The following is a 23365-nucleotide window of genomic DNA, read 5'->3' as shown; positions in this document are numbered from 1 at the left end:
TGCATCATTGGAAATTATACTGTCAATTGTATTCATGAACCTCCGAGTGCATTAAATGGAAAGAGATGCTAGTTGTCTACATTTTGACTAACATCTCTAAGGTGCAGGCTATAAACACAGCTGGCAAATATATCTTTTAAAGGAAATGACAAAAGTGGAATTAAATGCCATGAAATATATAATATGTATATCTGTTTGCCTTATATTTTTAGTGTTCAGACACCTATGGTATTGAAAGTGAAAGGGGGACACTTTCCACTAATAAAATTCACAGGGTGTGGTAAAAATCAAGTCAAAAAATTAAAATATATACTCAAATGGTCACTTATAAAGACTGAATTTGTATGGTAAGTACCTATTACCGTTGATGTCTGAAAAATGACTTGGTGGTGTTACACTGGTAAAATGTCCTTATAATATTGCAGTTTCAATAACTATAAAACATGCACCAGCTGTACTTTAAACCAAACCCCGATCTTTGCAAAATCTTTTGATAAATAAACCTCACGGAGTGGTATTTAATTGCCCCCCCCAAAAAACAAAATGTAGGATGAAAAGTAATGAACAAGCTTGTCTCAGATTTCACCAATTACTGTGAATTGCTTCGTAAATAACATCCTCACATCTTGCTGTCCTCAAAAAAATTGGCCACAATGCTTGACAACTGTAGACCGTGATTTTTGCTATATGTATGCATGTATACATGAAGTTTTAATGCCAAAATTATGCATTTGAAAGAGTTTTGGGGATCCTATGAAAACAGAAAGTATGTGCACATTGTTATTTTGCCATTTATCCTATTCCACCTATAACGAATCGTCCTTTTACTTTACTGTTCAAGCTTTGCTAATTTACAAAAATAGTGCTCAAATGGCCAAACATGAACCTTGCAATCATCACACAAGCCTCCGTGGAGTGTGAATGCTTTGTCACTACAAGGCCTTTCAACTACTTAAAGGCACATCAAAAAATGTATGAAAAAATAAAGTTCTCTTTTCTCTTTCTTCCTCCTTCTTCTCCCCAGTTACTTGAGATCCCCAAATGCGTAGAGAATAAAGTCAAGATTTTTTAGTCATTAATTAGATGCTCTTTTGGATTTTAGTTTTCTTTTTTTAACCCAGAGTCTATATATTTGTACACATGTTCAGAAGGACTGAAAGAAAGTGCTTCGATCTTTTAAGGAACTGAATGTCAATTTTATTTTCAGCAAAAGATAAAAACATCATTTGGACAGTTCTGCCTCTTCAAAATAAATAAGAATACATATCAGTGTACATGTGGACACCTAGTTGTAACATAATTTGTTTAAGCTGGAAAAGAAAATTGGCACAAAATGATTATCATACAGTGTGTCCTTTCACCATCAATATTCAAACCACTGACATTATTTACTTCATTTCTGAAAGACAATATATGCTGGAATCTGCAAACTACAGAAGCAAAAGTCATTTACTTACAAACTGCAACTTCACCCAGGTTAGGACTGTCACTTCAGAAACATTTTTTTTTCTTTTTTAGAGTCTAGGTGGTGTGAATTTGCAATCAAGCACAGCGAGGACAGATCCATCAGTGACAGTTTCTGGTGTAGCAAACATTCCCAGACCCAACCTGCCTTGTACAAAAGCAAAACAACTAAATCCTGACAGATTATACCTCAGAAATTATACATTTGACTTGGCAATAGAAAGGCTGAAGAAAAAACAGACTGAGACAAACACTACATTGCAACTTCTGCAAAATGTATTGTTAGGAGAAGAAGAGAAATGATGTTTTCCTGTTTCACCCAGTGGAGACATCAAAATGACGAGCATGTCATTCTTTTTATGATTTGCACAACTTATGTCTTCACATCATTTCCTTAGCACATCAAATACTTGTTTATACTTTATTATATGTGTGCAGTTGCACTTCATATAGTGTTGAAGGATATTTCTGAGTCCGTGAATAATGTGGCTCCGGATTTCAGTGTTTATGAAAAACAGCCCCTCATCACCCTGCTCCCCAGTCCCAAAGATAGAAGAAGGAGAAGAAAAAAAACCCCATATAAACTGTCAAATTTCATATGAACAGTCAAGTGACTACTGATTAGCCGCTAGAGACACAGCCTTTCATGAGAAATTTTTATGTTTTTTTAGCACAAAGATAGCAAAGGAATGCTTCAAAGCAAGAGTGCTGGGCCGGTGCCCATCACAGGAATGAAAGGACAGGTGCCTCCCCGTAAAAATGCTCCAACATGTATGCATTCTGCAGTCAGTGGTTGGACCCAAGCCCAAAATCTGAAACCTTTAATGTCTTTTGCACACAAGGTTTCCTCCTCAGTCAAGCCACTTTTGAAGTCCGTGTCAAAACTCACCATGGCACGCTTTTCAAAATCCATACAGGGAGGTAAACAAACCAAAAAAACCTTTGAAGTCAAAGTGTTTTTCTTTCAGTCTCTTGTGTTGTCTTTGAATCTTTTCCTCCAATGCACTAAGGCAGACAAAATCATTTTCTCTGACAATAAATTACTATTATTTTTTAGAGTCCCACTAATGTTAAGAAACACATTTAGTGGCTATGACAAGACAGTGGTGCTATCGCTGTTGCCGTACAGGTCGGCCAGCTTTTTGAAGCGTGGTCCCCAGTTGCTGAGATAGTCATAGTTCTGATCTGAGTCTGTACTTAGTGACTCCAGTGAGCTTAGCGACTCAGCTACAGAGCCGCTACCTTCAAAAGCATATGTCTGCAGAGAGTCGTACGGGGGAGCTGATGGGTCCACGTCGGCATCCTTCAGTCGCTCCCAAATAAACTCTCGAAACACCACATTGTCTGGTAGGGATTTATAGGATGGGCGAGAAGCTGAGGGGTAATGAAAGAAAGTAGGGGTATCTGGTGTGACGTCTCGTCGTACGTTGGGGTCTCTGATGACATTGAGGTTACGCAGGGTCACCATGTCGAAGGCCTCTGTGTCCTCCTCGCCCCCTCCCTCATCGTCGTAACGGACGATGTTTTCTCTGATATCTCTTTCCTCTTCCAGAATCAGAGGTTCTTTTCTTCTCCGACGCATAGTCACAATTAGTAGAACCATGACTGCGAAGAAAAGCAGAAATCAGTCAATAATAAGTGACATTCTTTCCTTTCCAGTCAGCTGAAAAGATGCAAGAAGAGATGAAAAAAGTAATTTCCAGCTAAGAGTACTTGTACCTTAAGAGTTCATAACATAGAATAAGTGGGAAGCTTGCAGAGAGGCATGATGAAATTGAGTGTGTTGGCAAACAAGTAAGAGATACAAATTGTCATCTTACTGTAAGCGCTTGAATCAGATTGCATTCGACTGAAGTGCTCAAGACAATCATGACTAGACATGAGACACGAGATCATGAGAATCTACGCAGATATAAATTGTCTGAGGTAATTTAAATACATGCTAAAAGTAAATGAAACAAAACCAAAGCAAAACAAAGCAAAACACTTCTTTATAGCAACTGAACTAAATGGCTGAAAAAGGTCCTGAGAGTGAAAATTATTTAGATGGTCGTTCAAGCGTGGAAACATAGCAGTTAGCTTAAATAGATGATTGAAATTGTTCACTAAAAGTAATTGAAAATAAGTTTAGTAAATATCAAACTGTTCCAGTGATAAGCTAAAAGCAATGCAGCTAAATAGTTAACTAAAGTAACTGACTGAAAATGCTCTTAAAAGTTATTAATAAAGGTTCCAAATGGGTGATTAAAGTAATTAATAAATGTTTCAAGTAGTTAGCTAAATCTGATATTTAGCTGACATTAACTGAATGGGTAAACAGCTGCTGGGTAAAGTAACAATGGATGGAAACTGACAAACAATCAAGGTGTCCAAAAATGATGTATGAACATGTTACACATAATGGGTAACTGTTCAAATAGAGCACAAATGCAAACTTCATCACATACTCAACTTTCAGACCAACAACTGTATTGCGTAATATTTACTATCCGTTTTGTTCGCTTACTCAAGTCAAAGTCAATGGGGACCGGAGCCTATTGCAGCTGTCATGGGCTGAAAGTTGGGGTACGACCTGGACAGGTTGATAGCCCATCACTCACATTCACACCCATGACCAATTTAGAGCCACCAATTAACTTCTCCTGCATGTCTTTAGACTCTGAGGGGAATCCAGATTACCCTTAGCAGGCCCATGTAGTGGATTCAAACCTGGAAGCTACTTGCTGTGATGAGACGGTGCTAACCACCATGCTGCCTATAAACTCAGTCAATAGATGAAAAATGCACACATTTGGTGGGTGATGTGTTTCCTCAGTGACTGGGTATTGATTCATTCAGGGCTTGTCGGAGCATGTCTGATAAAATAGCTTGGAAACCGCCGCCCTATCAATTCAATAGTAGTGCTTTGCAAATTCTATTAGTTACAAAGCTAAAACTGTTATGTAATATGCTGTATTTCGTTCCTCTGTGTTTTCCACCTCCTACGTTTTGCTTCAAGACTTGTACAAAACTCCACCAAACTGAAATCCTTGGTCCTCTGAGATCTTGCCAGAAGCCCTCCTCCAGCCCCTGTTCCCTCTCCCATACATTATTGCTGAAAATAACTCTACGCCCAAGCAAACTGGCAAATGTCTAATGATCCTCTATCCATCAATGTCAGGCTGGTGCCAGTGAAATATCGTTCCGTGGGCCCATATTTCTTTTCCTTCTCGGCATCAAGCTACTGCAGGCAACACAGAAAGAGGCCCTGGATCCAAATTCAAACACCACTTCACACCCTCTAATAAGGGAGCAAATGGAAGAGATGGAAGGCAGGAAAGTGTCACATGGAAACACTGCAGGAGATGAATGGACAGCTCTCTGTGGGCTTTTTGGTGACTGCGTGTACCCTATAACAAAAGCACTATGTAGTAGCATATACACTAGATTTTGTGAAATATTTGGACTAGTTCCTTCACTCAAACAATGCTACCAATATCCATGATACTTTTCAGCACTTTGGGAAAGAATGCCAAACATTTCTGTGGAAGATTTTAAGCAACTCGAGTCGTTCTAAATTCTATTCAAATCAGCAAGGCTTCTCCAAAGTGAATTACAAAGTGGCACATTGAAATAGAATATTCTCAGTGCTTTCCAGCAAAGCTCTTTAGGTTTTAATGCCTAGAAGGCAGCCACGATGCATCACAGACTGGAAACGGGCCAACATCCAATCACAACCCAAAGGATGAGCAGGTGGATGGTCGGGCATACAAATAGTCAGTCTGTGTCAGGTACCAGGGGTCTTGTAAGAGATGATTTCCAGCCTAGGCAGTTTAACAAACACAACCGTGAAATGACAGGAGCCCCGCTCTTCATAGCACATGTACTGAAGATGTATACTAAATCACAAATAGACGAAAAGGAGATCAATTTAGTACTACAAAGGCTTTTGCTGTAATTGAATTGCTTAAATGATCTACCCCGCACAATCGATCGCAAACAAGGTGAGTTTTCGGTGCTGCCCTTTTCTTTCCAGCAGGCATCACTTTCTCATTAGAGTATTTTTCTATGCGCTGTGATTCTGGTGAAGCCGGGACTGATTATTTACTCATTTTGTCACCCACACACAATCTATGTCTCTTCGTTGAAATGTAATTTATGAGAGGTATTAATCAGCAGCTGTGAGGCTGTCTGACATGAGTGGAAGCTTAATGTTTAAATACTAATTAATGGTACACAGACAATTGTTAATGCCATTCATATTTAAAAAAAAGAGAAAAAGAAAAGAAAAAGCACCGCTTTTAAATTATTAAGCGCTCTGAAGACCCATTTTATTACTCTTACTATGAGTATTGATGTCCAACATGAAGACAATTTTCTGACAACTTTTAGCACTTTCTACTTTTCTGACCTCCTTTGTGTGCTTTTTTCACTTGCATGCACTAAATCAGGATTTAGAAACATACTGAGCTGGTACATCTCTCCAAGCTACATCTACATAGATCATATGTAGTGAACATCAGCAAAGTTTTTTTTTTATTTGTTTATTTTTTTCTCACTCTAGTTAGTATAGTTAGTTAGCATATCATTTTTGTTTAGTATCAGTCGTTTCTATAAAGCCACTTAAAACCCTCTGCCAGACTGGGCAGTACACTATGTCAAGGTTTGGATGGACAGAGGCTCTACTGAAGTGATTAAGTCCACACAGCCAACCAATCCAGAATAGCCACAAGAAGCATGAAGACCATCAGGATAACATATGGAGTACAAATGAGGGAACATAACAGAAAAATGAAATACGGGACTATAAATACACACAGAAGGCAGAACACTGGTGGACACAGGTAATGGTAGTTAGGAGGGAGGAAGAAAGAGGCAGGGAGTAATACAAAAGAAAGCAACCCTTCAAAGTAAAAAAGAAAATAACCAAAAGACAACTAATAAGACAAGAAGACTACATGGAACAGACTGGGAAACACTGAGGAATCCCACAAACACCATCCATCCATCCATCCATCCATCCATCCATCCATCCATCCATCCATCCATCCATCCATCCATCCAAGCTGGTATTGGATGAGAGGCTGGGTACACCCTGGACAGGTCACCAGTCTATCGCAGGGCCAACATAGAGAGACAGACAACCATTCAAACTCAAATTCACGCCTACGGCCAGTTTAGAATCTCCAATTAACCTAACCCCACGCACGTCTTTGGACTGTGGGAGGAAGCCGGAGTACTGATCCAGACATGGTGAGAACACCACCAGAATCAAAAACACGAGAACAGCAGCAAAGTCAAAACAGGAATTGATTCTCAGTAATATTAAAAATGGATTCCTGCATTCAAACTCCTGGCATCATAATGGCGTGTTGCCACAGGCTGGGTTCTTATTAAAAGTTATTAAACATTTTTCTTTTCAAAGATGAATTGGATAAACTAAAGAACATCATATTAAAACATGTGACCCAACTAAATCTCAGTCAAGCTCCTATGTAGGCATGAGAAATCACCAGCATCAGCTTTCTTAAGTGATGAGATAGCAACATATTCCAATCATGTCTAGGCTGGTCGCTGAAAGTTCCTTTATGGCTATGATCCAGAGACCAAACAGCAATCAGTGGACCCAAGACCTAAGCAGGACCCAGGACCCATGGATGAGTCACTGTCTTAACATTCATGAGATTATTGCCAATTTGGTATCGAATCATTGTAAAGTCTCTAGTCAAAGTGCACTTTCAATGTGCAACTTTGCACCTCTAATATTTTAATGATTCTGAGTCAGTGAGCCTCTTCTTTTTTATTTTATGCCAAAAAGCACAGCAACGCCTGAAAAAGAATTGCTGTTTGATATTACTATTGATTTCTTTTTGTAAAATGGGGATTTTTGGTATTTTGTAACGCATCCACTGTCCTGAAAAATACCCCCATCAACATGAAAATGCAAGAAATGATGCCAAACACTGTTAAGAGCAACAGGTGGTGATAAAACCCAAACCATATAGAAATGTTCTTTAATCAGAAGCATACAAACTATATCATCATGCACAGTCTGATGTCAAAAAAGGAGATAAAGGCACACGCAAGACAAAAACTTTCATCTTCAGTGAACTGAGATGGCCTTTATGCGTGGAAGGCCAGAACACATAGAAAAAGCTCTGTGCTACAAAATACCCTTGCACATGTAGACTGGGATTAAAACAGCATTTGACTGTTAGTGTGTGGGTTGTTGCAATGAGACTGAGGTAGGTTTGGATCTGACTTGGTAAAAATAAATAAATAATTCCAGTGTCTATACATAGTTTTGCAAAACAGAGAGCAAATCAAGTCTGAAGGATTTGACTTAAATGCCATCCGCACACAGCTTCACTCACCGTGACCTTAAAGTTGGATATTTTTAATAATTTAAAATCAGAGATGAGCCCCAAAGTAAAGTTCTGAAGTGATCTGTTTTGTTGTCTCCAACCAAAACTCAAAAGCAACAACAAAAAAACACAGCCTCGCACTGCAGAAGCAGATGATTGGCAAACGACTGACACAATTAAGCGATTTTCAAAATAGCACCTGATTGGGTTTCTGAAGGTGATATTTAATAGTGACAGACCTATGATTTCTAATTACAAGAACAAAGAACAGACAAGAAAGGAAAGGGACAGAAAATAACAGTGTCAAACCAACGAGGTGTCATACCGCTTCAGAAACATAACAGATGTCGCTCTCTTCTGGGGATGACATTGTCTGTAGAAGCAAATAGATTCTGCACAACTTGATAAAGAGCAGGGAAACTATCACAATCATCGAATACAAAACCTCCATTTGACTGGCCACATTTTATTATTTATCAGAGCTGCGATGTGTTTGCTGAACGCTTCAAATGGCTTTTATGTCGCCTGTGCTGTTGCTGATATTATCTGTCACACTGTTAACTGTGCATCTGTCCCGATTATGCGCCTGCGCTTATTTACTGTTTTATCAACATTTATGTATTTATTTGCGTCCTCTGTATCCTCCAAGCTGTTGCCACTTTTTCTCCAAACCCTTACAAGAGGTCTTTTCAGCTTTTGCCAAGCATAACGAAGACAAATTTGAAGTTAATTGACTTGCTCGGCTGAATAAAGGGCTAATTTCCTTTTCTTCTTTTTCTTTTCTTTTTTTCTTTTTTTGCATGTCACAGAGCGTTGTAATGATAGCAAACAACATTTCACAATTTTAACAGTCAAAGCCAACGCGGCCATTTTCAGGTCACAATGTGCACAGTCGAGCTGAAAGATCGTATCTGAGAAAGAAATCATCTGCTGTGTGAATGCAGACACATAAATAGAGACACAGACGGAAGACTTGCACAGGGGACACGGACTAAAATAAGAGACAGATGAGTAGACATGGTGATTTAAAGAATGAGTCTGATAAGAAATAGTCAGACAGAAATAACTGTCTGGAGATCTGGAGTGCTGCGTAATGTTCTAATTGGCCCTCTGGAGGACTGGGCAATATCTGACCTGTACTGGGAAAAAAAAAACTGGATCTTAATGTGATAATGATCCTCTCAGTTATTTGGATACATCATCCAAAAAGGACTGTTTCATTAAAAAGATTCTAAATGACTTAAAAAAAAAATGCTTGTGTTGAGATGTTTTCAGGAACATAACTGCAAGAAGCAGAGACCAGGCTCAGTAATTAAATCTAAAAATATCAGCCTATGATTAATGGCCACTTAGCTTATGAGCATGTAGTGCTAAAGCTAATGCACACAGCTCTGTGGGCTTTGAAAGCAGACCAGCAAAAACGGCGCATTTTCTTTAAGCTCCCGTGAAGCTCCAAGCTCCCGGACAAAACTGATGAATACTAAGACAAGTGGAGGAGTGACACTCCGAAGAGCTCTCCACACGCAACATGCATTGTAGTTTTTAGACCTGTCATGAGGACAGATAGCTAGAATCAGCGTTACTGGTGGAAGTGCGTGCTCCACTCACCTGATGAGAGAGAGAGAGCGAGATTGATGGAAGTAAAGAAGGGGAGAGGGATGAAAAAAAAAAGAAGACATAAGACTAACGGCACCTGAGGATGACAGCAGGGAGACAGCTCCGGTCTTATTCCGGCTCATGTCTCGTCCACAACAATACAATCACACGCAATCACAGGCTCAATTGCTACCTGCAGATTGAAAAAGATCTTGATGGAACACTATCAAGGAAGATCAGAATAAAGGATTGGGCAACGTGGGCACGCATGGGCTGTTAATACGAGGGAAACTAGAGGTCTCTGGTGGGGGCGGATGGGACAAACAGACACAAAGAGGAAACAGCGAAAAGGACAGAGGCCAGTTGAGCAAAACAGACTGATGGGTAAAGCTATGGAGCTAAGGACACACAGTCACATTCACACAAACACAGAAACTTGGAGGTATATTAAACTGTAGGCCATTAGTTCCATGCCCATGGCCTGAGGACATGTTGTGTAGAATAGAGCCAGCTTTCATTAGAGGTGCCACGCTCAGGGTTGCACTGCTATGTATTTCCCCCTGTTGCTCTTTTGAAGTTTTCATTTATCAAAGAAAGTGCTCTCTGTCGCAGTGAAAAGAAGGCAGACCTCAAGGGGACTAGGATGATAAGCAAAGTTTGACCCCATCAAAGATCTCATTTCAGTTATTGTATATGCTGTTTAGATCCACCTCGGCTTTCAATGAAGATCATCTAAGCGTTAAACTATGACTCTGCCCTGATGGGGTAACGCTTTATCTGTGGGTTTTATGAGCAACGATGCAGCCAGGAGCTGACGGCTCACTGCTGCATCATCTATAAGAGTATGCTAATGAATTCTCATTTACAAGTGTCTTTGCTAATATCTTAACATATGGTGTTACAGAAAAACAGTAACAGAGTGCCCTTGAAATGCAGTATTCCATACAGTACTTATCTGTATGACCTCCTTGTATTATTATTAGGTTAATAAAATACACTGACATGTATCTGGGGGAAGCTGTAATAAGAGCTCTCTAAAAAATGATCTAAAATCTAAAATCTCATCACTGACTCAGTCTGCCTTCAGGCACTGCTTTCTCTCAATAAAAATGCACATTATTACACTGGATTCTTTTTTCTTTAACGTAAATGCAAGAGTGCTGGGCTGTAGCAAAAATGACACACACACACATATACATATATATATATATTGTTCTGGGGATCTGCTGGAGCCACTCGCCCAGCTTGGGGGTCATTGCACCAAGTGCTTTGCTGGGACCACTGTTACATTCACCCTCCACATCTTTGTGAGCTCTTCTCCGAGCCCTTGGTACTTGGTACAATATATCCATTTCACAATAAAGACTATAACAATTAAATCAGAAAGGCAACCGTGTTTGTTTTGTGTTCAATCAAGTGATTGCATTGACATTCATTTTTTTTAAACAGATGTTTAACGAAGTTTTTCTTTGGCAAATTAAACCTATTTCGCGAAAGCCGGACGAGGTAAATCAAGGTGATCTTTTATCTTTTTTTAACTTTAGTAAAACACCAACAAGAAGAATTTTACCATATGATGAGCACAAAAACCATTACACTAACTCTAGCCAACTGATCCTGTTGGCAGGATTTCAGTTGTATTTCACTTGTAAACATCCAGGCCACTATTCAGAGCTGACCGACCGAGGTCACGTGTATTTACCAAAGAGCAAATATGAGAGGCAGATATCTCCCCCAGGTTTGACCTCTGCAAGACCTGAAGATGCAACTCTATTTTAGCAAGGAATCTCTTGCACACTCAGCTGCCTGGAGAATGCAAAACAAGCACGGTCTAAATGTGCTGTAAATGCTGAGGTGAGCTGTGGTTCTCACATAGTGCACGACTGTAAAGCTACATTACCACCACTTAATTCTGTACTTACTCCTGAACTGCAAGGTTTAAAGTTAGCTTAAGTATATCCCCACTGCAACTTAACAGACAAATGGAGCTAAGCTTGTATGCTGTTCAGCCAGACAACTAGGAAGAAATGCGTAAGTCTACAGAAACTCTCAGCTTCCTGCCCACTCTTGATTTGCTAAGGGGCTTAATTATCATAGGAGTTGACAAGGTCAGAGGTGGGGGAGGGTTTATTTTACTTACAAGCAGCCAGGCTTTTTAGCAATTTTTGGTGGTTTTGAGCAATACTTTTCCAGGCTTTCTGAAATTTTTTCAAAGTTCTTCTTTGGACAATCGCTGCTTTTTTCATTCATTTACAGTCCAGTCATTATAAAAGCCAAGCATAAAAAAAAGAGCATCTAACTCAAAGGAGGAACCAATGTTGTGTCTACACATAACAGTCGCCTTTTTAAATTGGGTCTTTAGGCAGCTTGTTGCAAAAGCAGTAATTTGCTACAGTGAGTCTACCAAAAATAGCACAGTTTGACAGGTATAATATGTGTGTGTGTAGGTACACGTAAGTTCTTTATGCTCTTGTGATGCTGTTGAGAAAAAGATGCTCAAAAGATATATAGATATATACATATATATACAAATGTTAGTGAAAGAAATGACACTATGGCCATGCAAGCCTTTTTACTGATGTAATCTCACAGGCTATAACATTATCAGATCACACTCATATACATGTTATAGTGCTGCTGCTTCTTCAGTGCTTATTTGCTTACTGGGTTTTCACACATTTTCTGTAATATTATAGACCAAAGAATTAGTTGATGAATAGGCTGCAGTCTTACTCAGATACAAACAATCTTATAAGGAGAATTCAAGATGCCCGTGTGGAGCCATAACAATGTTTTTATCGTGCTTTCTTCTGCTGTTTTCTTGCATTCACTGATTTGGCTTGTTTGTCATTCGTCATATTTGCAATTAGGGCGAAGCAGCTTGGCAACAAACACACAATTCAAGCTGAAGTTTACAGCTCAGGGACCGCTGTTCTTTGTTGAGATTCAGGGTATAACTGCTTCACTTCACCAAGTTAAATATTTGCTGCTTGTGGTAAACTCTACAATGACAGCCGATGTCTTGGCTCTGTTCAGTCACTGTTTGTGCAACATCAGTAGCCATTAGGTGCTGAGGCTGTCTAGAGATCTGCTTTTGGACAGAGTTTTAGCATTTCCTGTATGATTTTCTGCTATGCTGTATGCTGCACCCATCTACCCATCTGCCTGTAATTGCATTAGTATCGATTTGGCTTTAATTTTAAATTCTCATAAAGAGCTGAGGTCATTTTTGTATGATTGGTTCTTAATTGCAGGAATCTGAGGGCATGAAGCACTTGCTTAAGTAGGTCAGTGAGCAATGGTGCAAGGTACTGTACAAAATCTTTAGCTGCTAGTGCTATAGCCACATTATGGAAAACAGCAGTTGAAGACCAGCAGCACGACTAAAATGATTGCAGTGCTGCTAGTGACAGCATTGCCTCTGAAATGGTTAGTTAAAAAATAGGGAATGGGTCTGCAACCACTCACGGTTGGTTGCCGTCTTCAAAGCAACTTAGGGTAATAAGATAGTAACAAAACAGAGTCAGACTTAATGGGGTAAAGTTGGCAATTGCATAGAATCTGTTATTGATAATATGAAAAAAAACTTCTTGCTTGTTGAAAATCTGCAGCCATCTACACACACAGAAACTGGCATTCAACATTCAACAGAAATTTACGTAAACTACTTACATTCAGTCAGAGCCAGAACATCGAAAGATTTAAAATGAAATTCCAACACAAATAGCGATATGGTTGTGCAGTTAGGTGATTTGACTGTAAAGTTAGTGTAAAATGTTTTAAAATATCCAAATTGCATGCCCCCCCAACCAAAAAAACCCCCAAAACAATCCAAAACAAACCAAAAAAATAACCCAGGTTGTAGAAGTACAGCGTCTTTCACCCCTGCAATAAAGACAGTCCACTCTGGGCTCTCCAACCAATCCCATGAGCCACCAAAGAAAAAGAAGAGGAAACAAACAAACACACACATACCCACACAAGCTGCTGTTGACCGGACTTGCATCTGTGACACTAAGGTCATACAGGGCTTACCCAGAAGTGTGATGATGCAGCCCAAAATAGCCAGGAGGGCACCCGTGCTGAGGCCAGTTGCTGTATAGGCCACAGCTCCACAAGACAAGGCCACTCCGTCAGAGTCACAGTCACACACTCGAACTGAGAGTGTATTTGTGCTGCTGAGAGCAGGACTTCCACTGTCCACAATCAACACAGGGAGTCGATACACAGGCTGCTCCCGTCTCCTGAAGCCACCTCGCTTTGTCAATATGGATGCTGTGTTGTCTGCAAAGTAGAGTTAAAGCATGAAAGCATCATATCACTTGTAAGAGAAGACATGGGAAGCTTTATTTAATCTGCATATCAAGTTTATTGGCTTCAAATGAACAATGAACTGCAAATATATGACTAGCAGGGGCTTAACTTCTATCTTATAATGATTGGTGTGCTTTGGTTGTGCAGTTTGAAATGATTTTACAGTATTAAAAGCAGCAATGCCAACAGATGGTGTCATTAACACAATTCATTATATGACACGCTGTGGCGTCTCTCCCTGCTCTGACCACCTGTTGGCTAATAACAACTTTGGTTTGATGGTAAAATCTTATATGAAATCTCAGCACATGAAAGAGAAAGAGGCGGCTAGAAGAGAACAATGTGCCATTACATCAACTCAAAAAAGCCATTTCATGACAGCTATATCAATAGATTGAAATGCACTTTCAAATTTTAGCAATGCATGATTGAAATGTAGATTTTTTTTGCCTTGAAGGACAACTCCATTGTTTGTCTGGGGGATATTCAGATTGCTTTCAGAAGCCCAAGAACAAGGTGAAAATGAAAATACAGAGTTCTCTTGCAAATGTGACATTAGTAAAATCAGGGGAGAAAAGTCTCCTCGTGGATGAATAAAAAACACACAGCTGGTTAGTAACAACTGTGATGGGTTGCAAAAAAAAAACCACTTAAAAAGCTGAATAAATATGTTCTGCTACTAAATGTGAAACATGTGGCTGTGCCTGGTATTTGTCCTCAAGGGACATCTGTGTGCAGGAAGGTGGAAAACACATATGAATAAAGTGCAAATGTTATGCCAGTATTTGATTACTGAACATGCTGTCCCACCCCTGATCATTAAACATGCTGCTACAACAGTCTCCACTCCTAGATTTTGGAAGCTAACTGCAGGCATTTGGTGCCATTCAGCCATGAATAAATAAATAAATAAGTAAACATGAGTACAGTCTGATTTTGACCAGTGTGGATTCACAGTCTGTGCTCTAGTAAGGTGTTGGATGGGGTTAGGGCTCGGTGCAAGCCGGTCAGGATCCTCCACAACATTCTAGAAAAACCATCTCTTTGTGCGCTGGGAAACTGACATGTTGAAAAATGACAGGACCTTTTCCATATCCCTGAGTATTTTACTTGGCACACCTGAACACTAGAGCCAAAAGAAACAAGTGTTTTTTTCAACTCATATTTTAGTCTTTTAGTGTTTGACAGCAATAACACACATTGTTCGTACAACTGATAAACTACTTGTAAACGTACTTCCTGTTAGAACTGGAAGTTCTAGTGATGTATTACTCGAAATTCCACAACAGTGCCATTTGTCATGTTTTCTTTTACTAAAAAAAATCACTGATGTCTTGTGCCTTTAATACATAGAGTTAGAACTGAGCCAAAATGGCTTGCAGCTAACCTCAGGTATGTGGGCTTTAATCAGCGGACAAGTCAACTATTGCATTGGCTGCACATATCAAACATGTTTGAAAGAAATAGTTAATAAAACATCAGGCAGCAACTGATCTTTATATATCACAAATTTGATTTTATCTGCTGATTCAACTCACCCACTGGAGAAGACTGCTGCTCAGCTTACTCCAGTCATATTCATGAATATGTTTGTCCCACTTTTGATGACATTTTATTAACCAGTAGTGCTGTTGTTCTCTCACTTTTTCTATAACATCGTCCATTGTAGAATGAAACAGTTACCACTTTAGTTTAGAACTAGAGGCCTTTATGAGTTTTTTGTCTTTTGTCCTGTCTCACTCTCCTTACCCCCAACTGGTCGCAGCAGATGGCTGCCTGATTCTGCCTGAGATTTCTTCCTGTTGAAAGAGTGTTTTTCGTTCCCACTGTTACCAAATGCTCATAGGGGGTCGATTGATTGCAGGGGTTTTTGCTGTAGGGTCAATATAAACACCTTGAGGCAACTTTTGTTGTGATTTTGTGCTATATAAATTGAGTTGAATTGAACTGAACTAAACTGAATGAGAATATTAGGCGGTCCAAGTAACCAAACAGTGCTGTTAAACTGCACAGACTCCGATCGACGCTGACAGCAGCATGACATGCTATCATTAGTTTCTTTTGAACTTTTTTAAGTTCAAAAGAAACTAATCCCAGAAATATTTTGTTAATAAGCTTCAAAGACTCATAACTGAAAGTTCTTCTTTCATCTCTTAGGCCACAATACTTAATTTTATATATTTTTTTTTTTATTTTGGCCATCTTGACAGTAGGTAGACAAATTGATCGCTTCTCGAGGTGGTATGAGGTGAACCACCTGCAGCTGAATGTGGCCAAAACAAAGGAGCGGGTGGTGGACTTTGGCAGAAACAGATCCCGACCCTCCCCTGTCTGCATTGGTGGGACTGATGTCGAAATAGTCACATCCTACAAGTATCTAGGAGTTCATCTGGATCACAAGCTGTAGTGGTCTGCCAACATGAACGCTCCCTACAAAAAGGGTCTGAGCTAGATCCTGAGCTCAGATCCTTCAATGTATGCAGCAGGCTGCTCTATATGTTCTATCAGTCTTTTGTTGTGAGGCCCATCTCCTTTGCTGTGGCATGCTGGGGTGCATGCATCCAAAGCAAAGGACACAAACAGACTGAACAAACTCATCAGGAAGGTGTTTGCTGTTGGCATGAAGCTCGCCACCCTGGAGGAGGTGATCAGTGACAGAATTCTGGCAATCATGGACAATAACTCCCACCCCCTCCATAACACACTATACAATCTGAAGAGGAGCTTCAGCAACAGGTTCCTTCAACCTCGCTGTCTGGGGGAACGTTACAGGAGGTCGTTCCTTCCCGCTGCTATCAGGCTCTTTAATTCATCCACTTGGGTCAGATCCACACATGTGGAACAGTATTAATCACACCTCAATGCACCCCGTCACTTTTGTACACCACGACATATTTACACACATACTTGTACTTTTATATTTATATGTATATTTTTGTTTATACCTATAGCTCTATATTTATCTATTTATCTTTATATGTATCTATCATACCTCTGTTTCGATATGAGCGCTTGTTGTTTTTTATATATTTGCTGTTATGACAACTCAATTTCCCTCTGGGACTAATAAAGTTTCTCTGATTCTGATTCTGAAACGAATCAGTTTTACATTTGTGAATTAAACTGTAAAAGGGTATTATTTTTCTAAGGTTGCTTCTTTAAAAATTTATTTAAACAGACCTTAAATTGTATAACTGCGCTGACAAAATAACATTTCCTTGCATTGATTATTGTGTTTTCTTTGTTTAATTTCCATTGATTTGCATTTCCTTCATTATGACGTACTAAATCATTAAAGCTCATACAGAATTCAATAAGAGTCATTTGGGTACCGTGGAAAAAAACACATATTTGCGTGTTAATACACATTACATTGGACACCACTGAACATAATAGGTTGTTGTTGCAACATTTGTAAATGTGTCCATACAGTGCATTCAGTATACTCAACATACTGAATATGAGGTTAATAGAATACCTCCTCCGAGAACCTTTTTCTATTCAAGCTGCCCTTAGTCTGCTAAGGTGTTACTAAAACAACAAGTACATGATGTAACACGTGCCTGCACTCAGAAGGATTACTGTGGCGCAACCTGGTTGCTGCGGCTGTTCTTTATACAAACTACCATGGCTGCCTGAGCTGAGCTCCCACACATGTGAACAAAACACTCGACAAAGGGCATCACCTCAGAATGTACATCAGCTCAGCACATGCTATGTTTTTCAAAGCAGTGGGAATTCATGTAAGTAAGTAATGATGGAGTCAGACACAGTTCTCACATCTTTAAAAATGTATGCAAATTACCACTTAGGTTTTTCTATAGGAACAACTAATTTTCTACATCCACCCACTGTTTTGCTTGTAGGTGGATAACAAATCATTATGACACAAAGACAGTTTTCACCTTGTGTGTTTGATTTAAAGTTATTCCTTGATCCAGCACATAGACACCTCGCACTAAGTTGAACAAAGTTATAGCAAGACTGAGTTCTCACTCTGATGTGCTCCAGTTACAGAGGAAGTTTGTTTCTGGATTTAGTTTTGATGAACAATTACCAAGAAAAAAAGTAGAGGGGGCATTGTCATAGCAGAATAATGGTTTCATTTGGCAGTGCCGGGCATGCCGGCGGCCACCAGTTACTCTGTACTATTTTTTTTCCTGAGTCAGATTGCAGAGTGTATTATAGCCAGATACAGGGCAGATATAGGGAGCTGAGTGAGCAATGGCTAAAGTGTCAATTGCATTGCTGCCAGGCTCAGTTGGAAGGAATAAACAACAAACAGACCATACCTAACTTGAGCAACACCTTTTACAGACTCTTAAAGGCCAGCAGCAATTTTCTCAAGGGACTGTTTTAAAAATGTATCTCTGTGAAATAAAGCTAATCTGGCTGAACTCTGACAGTAATGTAGAAGCAGTTTAAACTTCAGACTGAATTCTTCCAAATAACACGTATTAGTTTTTACGCAAGTATTGACTACCAATATGTATGTACAAACTATTTTTTTTATTTCTCATCAGCGTATAAAAATAAGGTTAGGCCACCAGCTGTTCATTCAACATTAGGCTTCATCTGAGCTAATGCGAGTCACTGAACTCAATATCACTCAATGTTTGTGGTATTGATGTCTTTTGGAGCAGTCTTTCCCAACCTTTTGGAGCCACGGCACATATTTCACATTAGAAAAATCACCAGCACCAAACAAAAATATCACAAAAAGCATGTTGATAATTTTTCCCTGTGCACCAGCTATAGCGGAATTGGTTCGGTTTGTCCCCGGTATACCTTTTTTGCTTTCTTCTGACCACTACTCATGCTAGGGCCTTCATCTGGGTCAGAATTTTCTCCAGGACCCAGATTACTTTTTCTTTTCAAATATTTATCTATTGCTATTATGCACTGCATTGTCTAACTCACAGCATGACTTTTATGTAATTTTCTCTTCAACTTCTTTAGTTTTACTGGCAGTTTGCAGCCAATTTAATTAGAGGAGGTAGTTGTACTGCCTTCTAGTGGAAGAGAATGTAACTGTTCTGCCCGTTACGCTTAGAGTACCAATCAGGTGTAACCAGATAATCTTCCACGGCACACCTGATCATTTCTCACGGCACACTGTTTTAGAGCACTTGTAATATAGTGACATATAGTGACATTGCTTTTCGTTTCCAAAATGCTCAAACTTAAAAATGGGAGTTGGGTGACCTAAATCAATCTCTACTACGGTAGAATTAAACCAGAAAAATGATGTTTGACACAAGTCAATCAATTAAAGGTTATCCACATGCTGCATTTTATAGAATCAAATATAATTTTTAGTGTTCGACTATGGACTGGGAAAGTCTGCAATGCATAAAAATGCAGAAAGAGACCAATCGTGATATAAAAAATAGACCAGCTACAATATGAAATCTCAAAAATGCTTTTTTGTAAGATTGCAATAGATCATCCACCTAAAAGGACTGATCTGCCTCCTTTAGCACCATTTTAAAAACCTTAGATCATTTTGTTGGCAACATTTTACAACTACAAATTCTACTTTATATAACTTTAAAGCTTTTTAATACCCTCTAAAACATTTTTAGGGGACACAAACATCAGTGTTTTTTTTTAATAATTCTCTACACTTCAGTATAGAGACAAACAATCACATGCACACACAGAAAAACAGTAAAATCATATGAGCTTGAAGATAACATCAAAGAATACCACAAAAGGTTGTCTCACCTTTATTATCTCGCAGAGTGAAGTTAAGGTTACCAGCAGCGGGTCCTGCCAGGGCGAAATAAAAGCGATGACCACTCAAAGGTTCATCCTTATCCACTGCGCTGATTGTCTGGATCACCTGAGGAGAATGTTAACACAAAAAAGACATTCAGCATCAGTTAGCTTGTTGAGTTTTATCTGATCCTTCAGGCTAATTAGGCATTAATCAGGGTGTAAAATGCTTAATGTCGGTTTGCAGTTAGTAAGCTCACAATCTCCCTCAACTTGAGGAAAGCATTGTCATCAAGGCTTTTGTATATGCATCACTTTTCACTCTGTCATAAATTTATGTACACAGAGGCATAAATCTTGTTTAAAAGGCCAGGCAACATTGTGAGTGAACTGGAGAAAACCAACTTGATTCTGATTGATGGAAAGGATTTGTTTTATAATGTTTGGCTGTGGTTTTGTGTCATTTATCTCTTGAAGTACAGTAAGTGCTTATTTGGCAAGAGCTTGGCAACCTCTTAGGGATGAAGTGTTTTCTTTGGGGAAGTGATTTCTCTCAGCAAAACATTGTCCAGAGATTAGTTTTGCAGTCAGTGTAGAGACCACAACACATTTAGTGTGTTCAATTTTAACCCTTTGATGGTTCTACAAAGGAAAGAAAATGCTATTTCCAAGTGTCAACTAACCACATAGCCTCAACTGTAGAGATGGCAAATCACAGTAAAAGTGGATCGCTGTCCGACAGTAGAGATATCCAATTAAAGTAAAGGCAAAAACCAAAATATAATACTTTTTATGAAATGTACTATAATGTATTATTCATTGCCCAGACCAGAAAAAAACATCTGCTTTTACAGAAGTGCTCACAATTGTTGATAATCAATCAAGTAAGTATGTTTCCCCCATACTATGTACTTTTACTATAAAAAAATGTGTTGGTAGCACTTTCCTTTAAAGCACATTGCCCGACTAATACCTATGAATATTATTATTATTATTATTGAGCTGTAATGTAAAGAAGTGGTGCGAGTAGGTTTATCGGAGCTGAAAGATATTTCTCAATTATAGTAATCGAAAAACCGTAGATGACAAAGTCAGACTCAAAAATTTAAGTAATCTTAAGGCACACGTCTATGCATAAAATAAAAATATATTCTTTAAAGAGGATTCTCTGTGATATAATCTTTAAGGACTAAAAATACAATACTTCCTACATTATTTTATCACTGCATATTACAAAAAATCTTAACAGTCAACACTGAGTTCCATCAAAAATCACAGCTTCTTAAATTTAAGTGGTGACCATCTGTGAAAGATTCTGCTATTAACTCTGTATTGCAAGATATGTATATTCATTTAAAACCAGTGTAAAGTCATACTGTTGCAAAAGCATGTGCTCTTTTGGTCCATTGGATTGACATAACTAGGGGAAAAATTGACATAAAATTTTAGTTAACACACTTCTGACATGGGATATTTCAACACATCCTGGTACTGTGTTGTCTGGTTCTGCAAACCACTGTGAATCTTAAAAATTAGGGATTTTTTTTTGCTCTCAAATGCAGGTTACAAGTTTCGTTCAACCAACTTTTCAACTCCCTTTAAGGATGATCATTATTTCCATTTGCCAATATCGATAGGTGCAATATGCAAAGCTGTATTTATCCATTGATATGCAAAGATTTTTCTCTATGTACCTGTGTCTGACTATGGGAGAGGTTTCTGATTTAGATAATAAAGTATCCATCTACTATGTAGAGTCTATCAAGTGTTAAATGCACCAACAAATGCCTGTTTTCGTATAAAGTGAAACTATTTTTTAATAAAGAGAAATTGCAAAGTATGAAGAGCAGCCGTGTCGTAAAATTGTCTGTATTCATAGCTAAAAGTCAAAATCTCCCTCTGGTGCCAGACTGTGTATCAGTGATATCTGGTAATGACAATATGATGAAAGGAAAAATACAGATACGACTGACCAACTCTAATACAAACATCCCTCTTATTATGTTATCTAAAGCACAATCTGACCTGACCTTGGCCACCGCATTAAAAAATGAAGACAATATTAGGTCAGCGCACTGAACTGTTGTATTGCTGATGCTCTTCAAAATAAATGCGCATGCCATCCAGCCAAGCATTCCTACTTCATTATTACAAGCATGAAAATAACTCATGATGAAAACTGATCTTGCTTGAGGCAATCCAAGAGAAGCATTCACATCTGTGGGTTAAAAGTGAATACAGTTTGTTTCAGTTTACTTTTTTTGCCTCTGAACCTCAAACTAAACCGAATCTTGCTCCTTCTATTATAGCGGACTGTTGAAAACTATAAATGCAGGAAATCAGATTACAATTTATTTACACCCACTAGAACATGCTGTAATGATTTTTTTTTTTTTGTTTTTTTTTATTCATACAAACGTGTTATCTGAAAATCTATTTCTTGTTTTAGCGCCCCCTCCTCTTAAAAAATAAATAAAATCAAAGCAAAAAGACAAGGCTTTAATTTCAGCATCTAGTAGCAGAAAGAAAACAAACAAACAAAAAACAAGCAAAAATCTCTCACAGTACACGCTGTACATGAGAAGCACATCAAACGCCGAGATGCCATATGGACGACAAATGATAGCCACCACAACGGCCATCAAAGTGGGTGTTACTGCAGCAGTGTCCTTATAAATTTAGATCAAGCCTCCCGAATCCTTTGTAGGCAATCGAGAAACTCAACCCTGTGACAACTCACACCCGTGGACAGGATCCAAGAGATCCTTAGAAGCAATTCACACTAAATTATCACATCTCCCAGCCCCAAACAGCTCTGAGTCTAACATCAGGACAAAAAACAAAATGAGACGAAAAAAATTAAGAGTGAGGAAGTAGAAAAAAATAAAAACAACCCCAATGATCCATCAGTGCTGAGACATGGATTATCAGTTGTCAGCTGTGATTAAATGCTGCTGGTTACAAGCTGTCAGGTATTAGGGGTTTGTGTAGGTGGTAAGCGACATCCTGCCAATTATTAAAACTGGCAGGCGGGGTGAAACACCATGAATATTTTACTCTTATTTCTTAACAAAATTAAAATATTTGCATCAGCAAGTATTTAAAAAAGTGTCTCTGTTTGCTGTTTAGTTTTGCAGCGCAAGGGGAATTTATATAGGGAGCAGAAATGCAAAAAGGTTATCTGCTCTAGTTCTCAAGAACATTTGGGATATCTGTATATACAGACAGAAGTGATGTTTGTGTCAGCGGCAGATCAGTGACAGGCAAACTCAACAATTGAGCACCTAAACATGCAGCGTATGCATGCTCGGCTGCATATCGCCAAAGCTGCCACTGATCCTGGGATCATAATAACTCACATGCCTCTCACTCTGTTATGGAAATTTCACATCTGATAGAAACCTTTCTTTGTGGTTCCTACACCGCCGATGAATCCTATACACATTTTGAACCCTTTGATGTCCTTTGAATATTGCGGATGGATTCTGAGCTTATCTCTAGGAAGCTTTCCATTCCTCACGGCTGAGGGAAAGGACTCTAAATCATTCTTAAATCAAACACTTTGTAATGTATAATGCCTTTCATTAGTGTGGCTCTGATGCAAGGATGCAGTGAACCTTTGGTGGGGAATCCTCAAATGGGGTGAGTAGGAGACAGGAGGAGAGAGGCATGGCTGCGGACATAAATTCTCGCTCAAAGACATTAATAGCTGCAGCCGACTGGTGCCTGTCGCAAGCAACGGCTGAGGAGGCCTATGAATCACAGAATTAAAGGGGTTTTTTGAGTTTACACATGGCTGCGTGTCAGATCACACCGGATATTAAAGGACAAAGGTGTCTCTGTTTGTTGCCTTCAAAGGGAAGTAAGAGAATGTGTAGTACACAGAGGAATGTATGCACATTTGTATTGTAAAAGTGGGATATTACTCA

General features: G+C 38.9%; 1 protein-coding gene across 2 annotated transcripts in view; it reads right to left on the bottom strand.

Moving 5' to 3' along the window:
* Nucleotides 1-1174: 1174 nt before the first annotated feature.
* LOC100708403 (cadherin-7) overlaps nt 1175-23365 on the bottom strand; it is a 162950-nt gene continuing 140759 nt past the window's right edge. The window contains exons 10-12 of one of the 2 annotated variants that reach the window (XM_019363039.2): nt 19446-19563; nt 13380-13688; nt 1175-3069 (exon numbers count right to left, since the gene is read on the bottom strand). In XM_019363039.2, coding sequence (XP_019218584.1) covers nt 2555-3069; nt 13380-13688; nt 19446-19563 — 942 coding nt within the window. In that variant the 3' untranslated portion in view covers nt 1175-2554. The remainder of the gene's footprint in view (nt 3070-13379; nt 13689-19445; nt 19564-23365) is intronic. The other variant, XM_003439147.5, reaches the window with a different exon arrangement.

Source organism: Oreochromis niloticus, linkage group LG9, assembly GCF_001858045.2.
Source record: "Oreochromis niloticus isolate F11D_XX linkage group LG9, O_niloticus_UMD_NMBU, whole genome shotgun sequence".
NCBI lineage: Eukaryota > Metazoa > Chordata > Actinopteri > Cichliformes > Cichlidae > Oreochromis > Oreochromis niloticus.
Note: the sequence above shows the minus strand (reverse complement) of the source record. Positions and strands in the feature narration are given on the sequence as shown.